This window comes from Panulirus ornatus, chromosome 18 (genome assembly GCF_036320965.1).
Source record: "Panulirus ornatus isolate Po-2019 chromosome 18, ASM3632096v1, whole genome shotgun sequence".
Lineage (NCBI taxonomy): Eukaryota > Metazoa > Arthropoda > Malacostraca > Decapoda > Palinuridae > Panulirus > Panulirus ornatus.
The window spans coordinates 51,563,823-51,581,235 of record NC_092241.1 but is presented as its reverse complement, the minus strand read 5'-3'; the positions used below and the strand labels follow the sequence as shown (position 1 = coordinate 51,581,235).

The window sequence follows — 17,413 nt, the reverse complement described above, 5'->3', positions numbered from 1 at the left end:
GGAGACCAAATTGGAGGTGGAAAGATGGAGTGAAAAAGATTTTGAGCGATCGGGGCCTGAACATACAGGAGGGTGAAGGGCGTGCAAGGAATTAAGTGAATTGGAACGATGTCGTATAACAGGGTCAAGGTGCTCTCAATGGATTGAACTAGGGCATGTGAAGCATCTTGGGTAAACCATGGAAAGGTCTGTGGGTCCTGGATGTAAAAAGGGAGCTGTGGTTTCAGTGAATTACACAGGACAGCTAGAGATGGAGCGTAAACGAATGTAGCTCCTTTTGTCTGTTTCTGGTGTTGCCTAGCAAAGCTATTTCATGTGTGGCAAGGTGGCAATGGGAATAGATGAAGGCAACAAGTATGGATATGTACATGTGTATATATGTATGTGTCTGTGCATGTATACATATGTATATGTTGAAATGTATATGCATGTATATATGCATGTGTGGGTGTTTATGCATATGCACATGTATGTGGGCGGGTTGGGACATTCCTTGTCTGTTTCCTTGCACTACCTTGCTAACGTGGGAGAGGGTGATTAAGTATAATAAATAATAAATATAATATAAAAAGATATAATTTGTGCCAATTGGAACTTGAAGTTCTAATTATTGTTTTTACCTATAGCAGATATCATAGATGCTTCCCTCGTCCAGGCTTCCACAGGAATGGTGTTCTGGAACACATGTAGAGATACCACACCTACACCCTCCGACCAGATTTCACGTATTCTTTTACTCTTGTCACTGAGCTGAGGGAATGTTTCAAATGTTGCATTTTATGGTATCATTTATTTACAGCAGTTTTCATCCATCTAAAGATGTATCAAATACAACACAATTCACATGCAGTTAAAAACTTCAGTATGTTCACAAAATAAGGAAATCTAACCTGTGTGCCACAGGCCTTCTCCTTAATGGCCTCATAGAGATGAAAATAAGGGCGACCTCTTGACCCTTTTCCAATGTAAAAAATAGCCGATATGAAACAATTTATCTTTTCTTTTTCATCCATTACTGATGCTCTGAAAATAACAGAGAGCTTTTATGTTTCATAGCTCTTAGGCTCCAACTTATAATCATTAGTATATTTCTTATCTTCCACTTGTTCTAAGTCTATGCATCTATATACATATAATGAAGAGGTTTTCCCACTAAAATGGTTAAGGTGCATAAAGAGAACCTCCCAAAATATGACTGTCAATCATCACCACATCTTCAAGTCCAAAAGATCCTATAAGCAACAGCTGAAACATTTGCTAGTGAAATCTGTGTTATTCTGGTAATACATGAGCACAAAAGATGGAAGAATAAGAGTGAAAAGTATCTTTAGCAATCAGGGCCTGAACATGCAGAAAGGTGAAAGGCGTGCATGGAATACAGTGAACTGGAACAATGTGGTATACTGGGGTCAATGTGGCATCAATGGACTGATGTGAAACATCTGGATCAAACCATGGAAAGGTTTGTGGGGCCTAGGTATGAATAGGGAGTTGTGTTTTCAGTGCATTACACATGACAGTTTGTGTAAGGATGTGAACCAATGTGGCCTTTTTATATCTGTTTCCTGGCACTACATCTCTGAAACAGGGGATGGCAATGCAGTTTCCTGTGGGGTGTGGTCGCACAAGGAATGGATGAAGGCAAGCAAGTATGAATGTGTACATGTACATATATGTATATATAGGTGTATGTATATTCACTGCCAAGTCCACTCCCAGATATCTAAAAAACACTTCACTTCCTCCAATTTTTCTCCATTCAAACTTATCTCCCAATTAACTTGTCCCTCAACCCTGCTGAACCAAATAACCATGCTTTTATTCACACCTACTCTAATTTTCTCCTTTCTCACACTCTTTCAAACTCAGTCAACAACTTCTGCAGTTTCTCACTCAAACCGGCCACCAGTGCTGTATCATTGGTGAACAAGTGACTCATTTCCTAGACCCTTTCATCCCAACAGACTGCATACTTGCCCCTCTCCCCTACACTCTTGCATTTACCTCCCTTACCAAACCATCCATAAACAAATTAAACAGCACGAATTAGACATATATACAATTTAAGGGTTAACTAGAAACAAAGGGTAAAAATTCAGGAAAATTACTGATACCATCTTAGGATACACTCCGTTCAGACTTACCTGAGTGGTAGATCTTGGGTAATCCTTGGATCTAACAGTAAGTAGTTAAAGCATGTTTTATTGGTGCCATCTCTCCAGTATCGTGTGGGATCAGGCTGACTGAATGGAGTACTCATAGCCTTTTCCAATGATGCCCAAGATTCCCAGTCTACTGAAAGTGGATCTTTTAATGCAGTCTGCATTTCCCGAGGATACTGTGGAGTTGCTGAAAATAGGTTAGGACAAAATCAAATAAAAAAGCAATAATTTGGCTTCCTAATAATTTCCTATCAAAAAACACAAATGCAGGAATTTCTTCCATATAAATAATTTCATATGAAGGAACTTTTCTGAGAGTTAAACAAGATGCTTATGCATGAACTTCTCCCAGAGGTACATGAAAGATTTGTCCTGTTATAAGATAAACTCACTTAGGAATTTCTCCCAGAGTTAACAATGGTTTGAAATTGAACTCCCAATGTTAAGTGAGATTCATACTTTCCACAGGAAATGTTTTGTTAAAAGAGAGGCTCTTACTGAAAGGGCTCTCAGCTAAGATCAAGGCTCATACAAGAACTTCTCCCATCTAGAATGTCAAAAAAGTGGCTTTAGCTGAATGATTCAAAAGAATGTCTTGATACAGTGATTTCAAGCAGTATCTCAGTGTCTCAATATAATGGCCTAAAGGTGGTTTATACAACCTCTCATTCTAATAAAAGAAGATCATGCAGGAATTTCTAAAGATTATCTGATCCCTTGCAGTCAATCAGCTAACATCTTAAGACTTAAAAAATTTCAATAGGTGATGTCAATGCTACTGATTGGTAGTTTTTTGAGCAGGGTAACTGGCACCTGTGAAACTCTAAGGGTGAATCATTACTGCTGGCGACATAAAGCATCTATTCATGACCTATGGTTACGCAACATGATTATAAATGGGGTGCAAAACATCAGTATGTTTGTTGTATGAAAGTAAGGCTCCAGTCTGGTCTATGGAGTGAAGTGTTTTAGGAATGAAGGGCTTAATAACAGAATTTACAAATATGTCATATGGTGAGGGATGAAAAACTAACTGCAACTATTATCTCTACAGAAGCAAAGTCTCCATGGTGACTTAAACAGGGATAAATGTTTCACATGAGTATTAAAAAATCCCTATTTAAAAAGTCTTACTAAATTCTGAAATAAATTTTCCTGTTAATGTTAGAAATGAAAAATACAACAGACCAACAAAACACAAGACGAGACTAAATGATAATTTCATTTAGTGAGGTATAATCAACTACTTCGATGAATAAGGATCTTCAGTGTTACCAGACCCTGTCTGTATGAGGCTACACAACACATGAAAAGTTACGTTTGGCAAGGCTGTATAACTGGGAATACATTCTCATCAAAGAACTTCTCACTTCAAAGGAATCAATCATCTCCTGCAGCCTTGGAGCTGCGTCTCCTGAAAAGTAGTCCTGAGAAACAACAGGACCCTATTTCTGAATGGGGACCTGGAGTACAGTCTCAATTCAATTCCTTCCACAGACAATATTTTCAGAGACTGTTAAGTCTTCTACTGCCTATTCATTCCATTCAGTATGCTCTAAATCCTCTTCTATCTTACCTAAGAAAACAGCATCAGTATCATTTACTAAATATCAAAAATGCCTCCAAGTACATATACCCTGAGACATTCACAAAATTATTTACAACATGAGACCCAACCAGGAGTTTACAGAACTAGTTTGGTCACCTCATTTGAGGGAACACAATAATCTGCTGGGAATAAAGGTTAACAGGCATAGAATTATGCTCATTGACATAAACAAGGAAAAGGGATGGACAATTTCCTGATTACACATGCCAGTTTGATGAGGCATAACAGGAAACAAAGGGAAAACTGACTAAAAAAATTTAAGGAAACACTTCCTCAGTAACAGAGATGTGAATACAATGAGCATTCTAATAGTGAAAACTGCAAATCCAGGCAGTATAGGTATATATGATCAAATGATACAAAGGCAAACTTAAGAAATCAGGCTTGACATTTGCGAAAACTCCTCTTGCATAAAGCTCAAATAGGTAGGGAAACACAATCTGCATTCCCCTAGCCTCTAGTCCTACAATTTACATCTAGAACTTTTATCACCCTCTACTGATTCTTTTAAGCACTCTCTCCATCCTTTACATACTTCATCCTTTGTCACAACATAGCCTTTCAAACTTGTCTAATGCACTGTAATTTTCACAAAAACCTTACTGTAATGTAGTTTGTTATTCTCTCTTATATTTCAAATCATCCATTATCTGATATCCTCATTTGCTCCTTTTGTTAATATGAATTATTTTTATGTATTCATTACACTTAATCAACATTTCCCACACTAGCGAAGTAGCACTTTTATAAATTCATATTCAAAGTTTCACATATCATTTTTTCCCTCAGCACCACTGTATTTTCAAGAAAATTCAACTTCTTCCTCTAATCTCTCACTTTCTTTTCAATTATCTTCCTGAAATCTTCGACCATGCTCTTCCTCTCTCCCAAAATTTAACTCTACAAAGGTTCATACTTCAGAAGCAGTCTCTATTGATGGAGAAAAAAAAAGCATAGTTCAATTTTGTAGATGATTATCTCCAATCTTCTAAAAAAAACAAACTTACATTTGGAGTCATTCTGCTGTAAAAGATGTGGATTCTTTCTGAGCTTAAGCAGGAGTCTCTGGTATGTTCTGTGAGTGGTTGGGACGATGGGTCCAGGCACGTGTCCTAGGTTCTTGAGACATAAACACAGTTCATCAACATTCATGGCCTTCACACTATCCGTTATTGTGCCTATGAGGTCTAGGCTCTGATCTGTAACATTATATAAACTTCTTAAAGCAGATCCTTTTCTGTAAAAATACTATACTATGTGATGCTACTAAAAAAATTAAGATAAGACAATAACTAATCACATTCTTTTATAAATTTCACTGAAAAATTTGTCTACACAAATATTGCACATTGAAAAGAAAAGTACCTGCGCATGCTGAGGTTGTTTTTTGAGAAGTGGTGTGTCTGCTGAGCAATGAAACTCTGCTTGCTGTACTGGAGAGGCTGATCGGAGAAGACATTAACAAACTTCCTTTAATGGGTTTTCACTTGCTTTGGAAATGCAGGAATTAACATCAGTACAAACAAGTATGTGGAAGTGTTGGAAATAAAATGTTTGAGGACAATATGGGGAGTGAGGTGGCTTGATTGTGAAAGTAATGAAAGGGTTAGAGAGATGCGAGGGAATAAAAAAAAGCATGGTTGAGAGAGCAGAAGGTGTGTTAAAATGGTGTGGATACATGCAGAGAATGAGTGAGGAAAGGTTGACAAGAGGATATACAAGTCAGAGGTGGAAGGAACAAGGAGAAGCAGGAGACCAAATTGGAGGTGGAAGGATAGAATGAAAAAGATTTGAGCAATCAAGGCCTGAACAAACAGGAGGGTGAAAAGTGTGAATGGAACAGAGTGAATTGGAAAGATATGGTATGCTGGGGTTGACGTGCTGTCAGTGGACTGAACCAGAGCATGTGAAATGTCTGGGGTAAACCATGGAAAGGTCTGTGGGGCCTGGATGGGAAGAGGGAGCTGTGGTTTCAGTGCATTACACATGACAGCTAAAGAATGAATGTGAGCAGATGTGGCCTTTCTTCATCTGTTTCCTAGTGCTACCTTGCTGACACAGAGGATGATGATGCTGTTTTCTGTGGGGCAGGGTGGCACTGGGAATGGATGAAGGTGAACAAATATGAATATGTACTTGTATATATATGTATATGTATGTGTATATGTAAGTTGAGAGAGCAGAAAATATACTATTTATATATTCATTGATCGCTATTAAATGCGTTAGTGAGGTAGCACCAGGAAACAGATGAAGAAAGACCCATTGACTCATACACACACACATATATACATATATGCACATACACATACATATACATATATATATGTACATTCTTTTCATACACATTCGCCATTTCCCACATTTGCGAGGTAGCATTAAAAACAGAGGACTGAACCTTAGAGGGAATATCCTCACTTGGCCCTGTTCTCTGTTCCTCTGTTTGAAAATGAAACATGATAAGTTCTCAAATGAATTATCATGTAATGATTACTTCATCAGGGGAGATACAGCATTGAGATAGAAAACGTAGAACAGTCAGTGGATATACAAGGAGAGTTACAGCTAAGACACCATTGGTATCACTTGTTTACCAATGGCATCTTCACTACGTCTCTTCCTTTTATATCAACTGACTGTTCTACATCTATCTCATTCTTGTATTCCCCCTGACAATTTGATTATTACATGACAGTACACTTGGAAATCTACCGTGTTTCATTTCCCTTGTGGTTATATGCATATACTAGATCTAGTGCACCACTGTGACCTCTTACAACATGCATATGTATGTGTATGTACATATATGCGTGCATGTGAGTGGATGGGTCTTTCTTTGTCTGTTTCCTAGCACTACCTAGCTAATGCGGGAAACAGCAATCAAGTATAATAATTACAAGTTTGGTAAAGTGTGTGAAAGAAGAAAGTTAAGAGTAAATGTGAATAAGAGCAAGGTTATTAGGTACAGTAGGGTTGAGGGTCAAGTCAATTGGGAGGTAAGTTTGAATGGAGAAAAACTGGAGGAAGTAAAGTGTTTTAGATATCTGGGAGTGGATCTGGCAGCGGATGGAACCATGAAAGCAGAAGTGGATCATAGGGTGGGGGAGGGGGCGAAAATCCTGGGAGCCTTGAAGAATGTGTGGAAGTCGAGAACATTATCTCGGAAAGCAAAAATGGGTATGTTTGAAGGAATAGTGGTTCCAACAATGTTGTATGGTTGCGAGGCGTGGGCTATGGATAGAGTTGTGCGCAGGAGGATGGATGTGCTGGAAATGAGATGCTTGAGGACAATGTGTGGTGTGAGGTGGTTTGATCGAGTAAGTAACGTAAGGGTAAGAGAGATGTGTGGAAATAAAAAGAGCATGGTTGAGAGAGCAGAAGAGGGTGTTTTGAAATGGTTTGGGCACATGGAGAGAATGAGTGAGGAAAGATTGACCAAGAGGATATATGTGTCGGAGGTGGAGGGAACGAGGAGAAGTGGGAGACCAAATTGGAGGTGGAAAGATGGAGTGAAAAAGATTTTGTGTGATCGGGGCCTGAACATGCAGGAGGGTGAAAGGAGGGCAAGGAATAGAGTGAACTGGATCGATGTGGTATACCAGGGTTGACGTGCTGTCAGTGGATTGAATCAGGGCATGTGAAGCGTCTGGGGTAAACCATGGAAAGCTGTGTAGGTATGTATATTTGCGTATGTGGACATATGTATATACATGTGTATGAGGGTGGGTTGGGCCATTTCTTTCGTCTGTTTCCTTGCGCTACCTCGCAAACGCGGGAGACAGAGGCAAAAAAAAAAAAAAAAAAAAAAAAAAAATAATAATAATAATAATAATGTGCGTGTGTGGACGTTCATGTATCTACATGTGTATATGGGTGGGTTGGGCCATTCTTTCGTCTGTTTCCTTGCGCTTCCTCACTAACGCAGGAGACAGCGACTAAGTATAACATAAATATAATAATAATACAAACAAGAATGAGGTGATATCATTACAGAAACATGAAGGATATCCAACTGGAAGATACAATAGCAATAACATAAGACTTGAAATCAGTGGTGAGATTTGTTGATCTGGGGAGTTGAGTTACATATCATGAGAGGCAGAATGATGAAATTGGGACAAGGATCTTATGTACTGTGACTGCATATGAGCTGCTAAAAAGGAACTTATGGAAAAGTATGAAAATGAACATGAAAATAGTTAATGTGTAGTGTCAAAAGTTATATTGTGGTTGATAACCACAAAAGAAGAGAGTCTGGATGCAACAGAAATGAAGCTGCTAAGAAGAATGTCAAAACATCAGATAGGGCAATTTTGTAAAGAGAGAATATGTAGAGACCAGAAAAAGACAGCCATCAGTCAGTCTACAACCAAAAAAGACAACATGGAAATGTTCTGGATGTACTGAGAGAGTGGGAAACAACAGAGGACCAAGACGGCCAATAAGGATGGAAAAGCACAGTACAGGGTGCCTGGGAAGGTTAAGAGGAAAATTGCTGGATACTGTAGCAAAATACCTAAAGGAGGAAACGTCAACATGAGAAGAGAGAGCAAGGTTCCACAAGAATAAAGAGAATCAAAAGAAACTGAGTGAACTCAAGTTGCTGGACAGTGGCAGGGAGATAGCAAGGCACAATAAGCCCTACTTGGGAGACATGTTAAAAATATTTTACTGATAACCAGTGGATAAACATACCACCTACCATGAATAATGGATCATCTTGTACAAAACACCACTTGCCATCCTCTCTTTTGTAGGAAGAATTCTGATATTATGAGGCCAAAACCATATGCACATGAATGAACCCAACTAACTCCTTGTTTCCAACAAAAGGTCCATCGACAGGAAGGATAGGAGCAAAACATAGGAAGGTAGGTTAGGAAGGATGATGCTTTATTCACTTTCCTCTTCCAAAGGAAGAAGCGCTTTTCACGATTTTAAAAATCACTTTTTTCTCAACAGGAGTCACCCAGAAACCAAAGATGACAACACAACCAAATGAAGGCTTTTGGGAAACCACAACTTTCTAATAAGCTGGAATGATTAGCACTTACAACAACTTATAGAGTTTTACTTTCCCAAGTATATCTATACAAGCTTTAAACATTACAACTATACTCATCTATTGCACTACTGAAATAAACGCTAAATCACTAAAACTTTAGCATATGAACAGACAGAAAAGTTGTCCAAGAGAACAACTTTACAATACTTACAGAGCCTCATCTTAAGAAAAAACTCCAAAGCATTTTCAGTAAAATAATGGTCAAACCACTCAGTGGTCAATTACAGCATGAACCAGACACATTTAAATTATACAACGTAATTAAACAATGACACATACTATATAACACTGTAAAGTCTGACATATCAACCACATCAAAGATCTAGGGCCACTATCATATCAAAAAATTCTAATACAACTGCCAGAATTCAAACATAAAAGAGAAAGTGCACAGAAAAAATATAGTAAGTTGAAAAAATATGACGTAGTAAAATGAACAAAGTAGTCTGCTGTACTTGTTTGATGAGCTTATGAACAGTTGATTCATCTAGCTGGCCTCAGAAATAAACTAAAGTATTTTCAATTTGTATCACTAAACAGTCAAATGAAAAAAAATCACTGGTCATGAAGTAACACAGAAATTTGACAAGAATCAGAAACACAACTTTACAAGAAAAAGGTACCAAAATGTAATAGTGGAAACATGCAAGTGATGGGACTTGGAGGCAATGGAAAACCACCAACACCTCCTTGACAGTTACATTGTAAAGCCAGGTGGTTTGCTGTATGGTTGTTGGGTCCCTGTGAATGAGCATTAGCCAACCTCATAGGTACTACAGTGGTTTAAGGATATCCTGGTCCCAGCAACACATTTTGGGATAATGTTTTGACTCCCTGTGCAAAATGCTGTCTCTGATGCTCAAAAGGTTTTATCCAGAGATAAAAGAACACAAACAAGGTAAATCTGTCTCATCAAAATGAAGAACAAGTAGGGGTAAAACAAACATGCACTGTGACTTACCTTGCAACAACTGCAGATGTGGAACATACTCGTTCAATAAGCTGAACTCCTGCTTCTGCATCTTCATACAGGAATTCTTCAGCAACAGTCACAAAGGATTGGCATGAACTGCCACTACTATGTACAGTCTTAGTGGATGACTTGAATGAGGACTGTTTGCAGATATCAGGATTCTGAATGAAAGAGGACACTTTTTCACAGAGTTCCTCATAATCTCTGTACAATTGTTTTTTCATGGGTAAAATCTTTTCTATATTCTGTGAAACGTATGGTTGCTTCTTTTTTGGTGCTTTGATAAGAGTAAATGTGGTATTCACATCTGGTTTAATACTATCATGTGGTGCTGTCAGATCAGCACACGTTTCCACACAAAATTTTTGTGCCTCTTTCAGTGTTTCCACAGGAGAATGCTGAGAAACACTGCCACAGCCAATTTCCGAATTCATGACATCAGTTAGATTTTGTTGAAGTGTTTCTCTAGCTGATGTACAATTAAATATACTATCACATCTCAACGTTTTATTGTAGTCTTGCACTAAATCAGAAACACTGCACCTTTTATCAAGGAAACATTCACCATCAGTGTTAGCTGAAATGTATGTTCCATGAAGCAAGTCATCTTGAGTATCACTAAACATATCATATGTGACATCAATGGTCAAACAAGCAGTGTTCCACTCATCATGGGAATCAACTGACTTAAACTCCCCCTGGAATGAGTCAAATGAATGATGGTGGGGCAGCATTCCTTGCTGTAATCTCTTTCCTAGGCACTTCCTTAGTGACTTCATCTCATTGTCACTCTCACTGTCTGAGTAACACTTTTCAACTTCTTGTGTCAGATGCTCTAGAAAATCTGAATCTTTAAGCCAAGCTGGGCAAACACTATTGTTGATTTTCACATGTGACGACGGTTGGTCATCTTTACTTGATATCTTATTTTTCTCTGTGTGTTTGGTATTTACAGATTCCTGGGACAATAACTCTCCTTGGGAGATAATACTCCAGTTATTCATTTGATTCTGATTTATCTGACTGACTAATGGCAGTGGGCATCCATATCCTTCCTGACCAAAGAAAAGCAAAAAGAGGCCAATTAGGTAACTGGTCATAAAGCAGGATAGCATTCTTATTTAGAATGGGAACTAAGTATATATCATTGCTACAAATATTGGGATTAGATGGCTTACAGGACCGCCAGAAAAAAAATTTTCTCCATAAAAAATCATACCTCATACGCATTTTCTTTATCATCAGCTGCTATCTCATTTATCCATTAATGTCAGGCCTGATGCCTTACTGGATCATATAATTTACAGATATTTGAGATAACCATTTGTCAACATATATTTCAAACATAGGTGATATACAAAAAAGATGCAAATCCTTCTATTCACCTTTTCACTTTTCCCCTCATTTCTTTTTGCATTTCCCCACTAATACAGTCCCTTATTCTTTACAGATTTTACTACCTTTCTTCAAATCGTTTGTCAGCATTTTATCCTAACCACATAAATAATCTTCATTATTCTATTATTCTTTTTACTCTGCTTCATCCTGTTCCTAACTTTCCTTTGGAATTCTGCAGAGACTTTCTATATGCCTCTCTCATTTCTTACTGCCTCCCTCATCTCTTCATGAAGCATTTTCTTTTTGAAATAACTCATTCCACATGGCATACATATGTATCAGGAACTCACTCCTGACAAAATTAAAAGACATCTCTTATCTATATTAACTAAAGAGATATAGGGAATTCAGCCTCTCTGACCTTTTAGGCAAGACACTTAACAGTAAAGAAAATGAAATCCCAACCATAAACATAAAAATGACTACTAAACTAATGAGCCTTCAAATAGTAACCTACAGTACATCCAATCAAGAGAGGGGAATTTCTCAACAAAAAACTATTACTTGCAAACACCACCACCACACCAAACTTAGCTCACCTAATCCATTTCAAATTAGGTCTTCTGAAGCACTGGTTGCCAGTTCTGACCTGGTTCATCCCAAAAATTCTGATTCACTGACTGCCAACTGACCTGGTACAACTCAAGATTTTTGATTCACTAGCTCCTGGTTCTCACTGGCCACTAATTCTGAACTAATTCAGCTCAAGATTTTGGATCCATTGGCTGCTAGCTTAGGCCTGGTTCAGCTCTGGATTTCTGATTTACTGGTTGTATTTCTTAGCCAGGTCTGCCAAGATTATCAGATTTATTTGGTACTGGTTCAGGCTTGGGTCAGCTTGGAAATTCTGATTCACTGGTTGCTAGTTTTTGCCCAATTCAGCCAGGATGTCTAATTTACCAGCAGCTAGTTCTAACCTGTTTCAACCAGAGTCTTCTAATTCATTGGGTGCTAGCTCCAACCTGGTTCATCTTGGATTTCTGATCCATTGGCTGCTGGTTCTGAACAGGTTCAAATCTATATTTTCAGTTCGCTGTAGCTATTAGCTTTAACCCAGTCAGTTTATGTGCCCCAATTCACACTATTGCTACCAGATCTTCTGTACATCTACTTCTTCATCAACTGAGATGATAAAGTGAAAGAAATGCAAGGTGATGCCTTACCAGTGATACTGCTTGTAATAAAAAATCTCAAGATAATACAGGTAAGGAATTATATCCATTCCAGTAACATTCACATCACTGCCAGGAGTTCTAAGCTATTGCTTCGGTGACTTACTTCAGATAAAGTATCCCTAGTACTGTATTAAATTTAGAATAAGTAACAAAACTTATGTACATCATTTGCCTGCTTACTACTGCTTACACTTTACAACAATACACTTTCCCTTTTAAAGTGCAGAACAGTGAATATGAAGCATAGCATCAATATGTCAGAACCAGCAATCATTGCACAGAGGACCCAAAGTTGGTACATCAATAGTGAGGAATTCATTGAATGTGCCTGGCACTGCCAGCTGTTGCAAAGCTAAATACATCTGTCACTTCTGTTCTTTTGGCTAGCCTTCTGTTTGATTGATTTATCCAACAATCATCCCTAACAGGTCAACAACATTAATCGACTCTTTCACAGCAAGTTCTGGTAAATACCAACCCTAAGCTGACAGTCCTGATTACAAGAGCAAGAAACATCTTCAGATTCAGGAACGTCAGCTGGAGAGAAGTTCATCAGTTCAACAACCTCCTGTCTCACTGCAAAGACAATTTGATGATTCAGTCTAGCTCATTCCAGTTTCCATCCAGGTTCTGCAAAAGTGATCCATTTTACAGTTTTTCCTTGAAATCAAACTGGCATAAATATCCTGTGTCACTTACCTCTGAATTCCAACCAAAACATATATCTATCATTTAATCTTGTTCTTGCATCCCTCCTGCCTTACCCTGAAATTAAGACTAATATTTTAGCACAATTCCCTTGTCCTCACACCAAGTTTCTGCCTTTTTCCTCAAGCTCCAATCACCTTGTATATCTCTATCACTGACGATTCTACCCATCTTCTACTTTCAACTTTCCTTTTGATCTTGTTTGTGGTGCTCTGGGATGTCGTGTGAATACACTGAACTTCTTTGCCTAAGCTGGCCTTTCAAACCATATTCTTTCATATGAATAATGATCTTTGATGAGCTACAATAAAGATTTTCACAGCAGATTACAGTTGGATGTTTCTAGAATAATAGGGGATTTCTTTCAATAAGGTCTATTCTACATGATAAATGACCCTCAATAGTCTGCATTTAGAAAAGTCATAACATAATTTCAACTTTCACCTATTTGAATTATTCTGCTCCTGCCCCTAAATACCACTAATGTGTTAGCATGAAAAACTCAGGCATACCTCAAATATCATTATTATCAGTGTGACCCCCTTAATGGGAGTTAGTAGAGGGAACGAGCAACATAGATATAGATAAATAGATAAATCAGTTTGACCAAACTAATCCCTTCCTTTTAGTTCATCATTCACACCCTTACTATGACTGCATGAAATGTCCATCTACCTGTATGTTGAGCTATACAAATCATTGCCTCCTTTTACTCTTTAGACAACAAAATATTACTGAAAATGAAATGCTTACCTGTGCCAACTTCACTTTATAAAATTTCAATATTCAGCTTACTCTTATGACCACAGTCTCAGCAAGGTGCCAGAAATGTTATCCCCTTAGTAATATATGCTCTGGATATCAAATTTGATTGTGTAAATCACTGGGAGTTTGGTAGGGCTTTGGAGTGGAGGTTTTCCAGGTTCATATCAAATGCCCAAGAGTGCTGCCAACTTCAGTGAATCAAGCTCTTTTAATAATTACTCTTTTTAAGACTGAAAGGGCTACAGTGGATAAAATGAACAACTGTAGCAAAGATTTACTGTATAGAAGTGCAGCTATGACTAAACAAAAGGAAGTTTTATTGTAACAAAAAGGCAAGGTATCAATGTCAATTGAAGATCAACTAAAGAACCCACTATCCTACTACATACCATACTACCATTACATTGTCTAAGACTTTGAGTGATCACCTACCTCCTTGTATAGTACATTATAAGTATGCTCAGGGTCAGACAGGATCTGATCTTACAGTTCTCAATTATAAGTTCATTTGAAACTGAAAGCAGAGGTGATTTTGCACTCTTCCAGCAGCAAGTCCACTATACAGGCAAAGGTATATGAAATGGGGAGCTGGTAATGTATGCATGAAGGATACAAGAAAAATCATGAAGTCTTGATTTCCTAAACTAAATTACAAATATCAAATAGAAAAATAGAGAACTAAAATAGTACTCATGCCAATTGCATAGACGTTTTATTACACCTAAATCATATATGCCATGTCTTCATCTTCAAGCAGAGAAATGTATGCACAAATTTGCAATATAGTATAACAGAACTGTACATATATTTATACTGCACTTTACTTGCTAAAAGATTCAAACCATTTGTGTTTATGTCTGGTAATGTACTTAAGACCTAAATGGCACTTACAAAACAAAAGAACAAATTTGACTGGATCTTCTCTCTGTCCATCATAGTTTTCAGTATCTAGGAGTTTGCTGATCTGCTGAACAATCTCCAGGTGTTTATGGTGGTGGGCACAGTCTACTGGTGACAGTCCCATAATGTCACCCTGCAAAGGGTCACCACCATTTGCCAACAGGAGATCTAACAAGCGACTGTGGCCCATTGATGCTGCCTTGTGTAGACTAGTTTTACCTTCTTTGTTTCTGGAATATCAAATCTAATAAGCTTACAATGGACATGATTTGGGCAACAATCCTAAGATTATATCTTTAAATACAAAAAAATCACATAAAAAGAATCAGATGAGAACATCCAGTTTATAATAGTACCTCAAACAGTTTAGTGCAACAGTAATAACCCCACCTTAACTTCTTTCTAAGAGAAAATGTAACAGAATCCAAGTAAGCATGGATGAAGCCAGGAACAGCTGTGGGAGAAGCAAGGATGTGGTATGGAGGAAGTCAGAAGCAAGTGTGGGGAAAGCCAGAAGAAAGAATGGAGGAAGCCAGAAACAAGTATAGGGTAAGCCAGGTGTAGATATGGAGGAAGCCATGAGCAGGTGTGGGCAAAGACAGGAACATGTGTGGGAGAAACTAAAAGCAACAATGAAAACTAATTATCAGTGTGTGTGTGACACCTGTGATATATAGATGTATGTATGTTTGTGATATGTATGGAGTCTGAAACTCCTGCATCAATCACAACTGTTTATATGGTATTAGTTCCAGCACATATGGAAGAATATTTTGAATAGTTTTCATCCAGCACTTCTGTGTTAAACTGCATTAAGCAAGCTAGCTATACAATATTTCTATTGATACAGGCCATAAATAAAATAAGTTTGATATCAGTGTGGTAATTTTTTTACAAGAAATATAACTTTAAAAAATGAAAAGGTTGGGCCACAACTTACGGAACATTAGGGTTAGCACCATGAGCAAGGAGAATCTCTGCTACTGTTAGACAGTCAGCTTCATCAGATAATGAGGAAGCCATATGCAGTGCTGTTGATCCATCCTCACAAATAAATGAATCTACATCAGCTCCAGAATCAAGGGCTTTCTGAAGATTTCTGCAAGTCAAAAATGTTTTGCAAGACATGGAGCATATAACATTAGTATTCTGCAACACACTAAATCTGTGAAAATCAGTCATGCTTAAACAAAAAAACACTGAACTGGAGACTTTTGGCTGATACAGCAAATCTCAATAAAGCTAAAATCTATCATATATATCTCACTAAGCACTAACCAACACAAGATGCAATATCAACCAAAATCTAGAATTCTTATGGTGTTGGTTAACATAGGAAATCAACATTCAGTAAATACAGAAAGTTTTAACCTTATCCTTTTGTTGCATTCCCTCTGAATATCCAAATTAAGCTTCTAACATTTCTCAAGTTACTGCCTTTCTAAGATACTATTAAATCACCAACAATTCAACTCTCCTATAATTTCAAAGGGGACTGGGACAGTGGACATACTAATTACTTTATGACTGCACTGAAATCAAAGGACCACAGTTTGAGATATCTAATAAGTCAATCGATAAAAATTTGTGACTAGTTTCTTGCAAAGGCACAAGTTAAAAAGCAAAAATACACAGGAAACTATTCATTTTTACAAGAAACATAGACTACATCAACAACTGCTGTTAGCTCATGAGTATGACTGGTACAAATGGACTTAAATACTAATCATTAAGATAAATATCGACAACATGCGAGATTATGTAGGGGGATCACAAATCTTTTTATATACATATATATTTCCACACGTCAGATACTTTTACAATTATCCTATAATCAACCTAATATTCATAACCCTCATCTCTACATCTAATTTAATTATAAATAGTAAAGCAGAACGCTCTGGAACTATTACTGTGTTCTCTAAGAACTTTAATAGCATTAAAAATTTCACGATTAAAAAATTCACTCGATATGCAAAGGTTTCCATTTGTTGATGAGCTGGTAATACACCAGTACTATTACTACTCCTGCTTAATCATTCTTTACGGAAACGCTCCCACTATTACCTCTATGGACATGACATTAATAAACTAATCCAGGTGGCGCCAGTGGAAATGCCTCGACCCAGAATCAATCTACAAAACACCAGCGTAATACTTTAAGGAGCTATTAAATAAACGCTGAAACCCGGACAGTATTCAACAACTTACTTTACATCTAATTTTCGTATAAATTCTCTCAATATTGTGGTACATGGTTTCTCTGGTTTACACTCCATTCCTGTGTATCCAATACTACGAGTTCAAAGGGACTTGAGACAATATATGACCAAATTATGAAAAGTCCCAATGTAAGATTTGAGCGAATGACGCGCCACTCAGCGGCTTCGTGCGAAATGTCAAACTTGAATTGTCTAATTCCTAAATGCGTTGTACTGACAAATACATATAGATTACAGTGCATTAGATATTTTTATATATATTAAAATTTATGAGAATACAACCCTTAACGTTAATGATAACAAAAGGGGTGAAATATATTTTGTTACAAGAAAAGTATGTAGCTTTGAATGCAATTTTGTTTACAAAACACAGCTGTTACAGGAAATACTGGAACTTTATGTTATACCTTACAGGAAAAAGATTATTGATTAAACT

At 37.4% G+C, this 17,413-nt stretch overlaps 1 protein-coding gene across 8 annotated transcripts in view; it reads right to left on the bottom strand.

Moving 5' to 3' along the window:
• The window catches only part of LOC139755082 (uncharacterized), a 39,312-nt gene extending 22,179 nt beyond the window's left edge, over positions 1 to 17,133 (bottom strand). For 3 of the 8 annotated variants that reach the window (XM_071673187.1, XM_071673180.1, XM_071673186.1), the window contains exons 1-10: positions 16,967 to 17,133; positions 15,696 to 15,854; positions 14,747 to 14,985; positions 12,861 to 12,958; positions 9,798 to 10,864; positions 5,137 to 5,213; positions 4,779 to 4,970; positions 2,145 to 2,349; positions 891 to 1,023; positions 621 to 750 (exon numbers count right to left, since the gene is read on the bottom strand). In XM_071673187.1, the coding sequence (XP_071529288.1) occupies positions 621 to 750; positions 891 to 1,023; positions 2,145 to 2,349; positions 4,779 to 4,970; positions 5,137 to 5,213; positions 9,798 to 10,864; positions 12,861 to 12,958; positions 14,747 to 14,985; positions 15,696 to 15,854; positions 16,967 to 17,034 (2,368 nt within the window). In that variant the 5' untranslated portion in view covers positions 17,035 to 17,133. Of the gene's footprint in view, positions 1 to 620; positions 751 to 890; positions 1,024 to 2,144; positions 2,350 to 4,778; positions 4,971 to 5,136; positions 5,214 to 9,797; positions 10,865 to 12,860; positions 13,013 to 13,081; positions 13,148 to 14,746; positions 14,986 to 15,695; positions 15,855 to 16,822; positions 16,940 to 16,966 lie in introns of those variants that run through there. The other 5 variants (XM_071673182.1, XM_071673183.1, XM_071673188.1 and 2 more) reach the window with 5 other exon arrangements.
• Between the last annotated feature and the right edge of the window lie 280 nt (positions 17,134 to 17,413).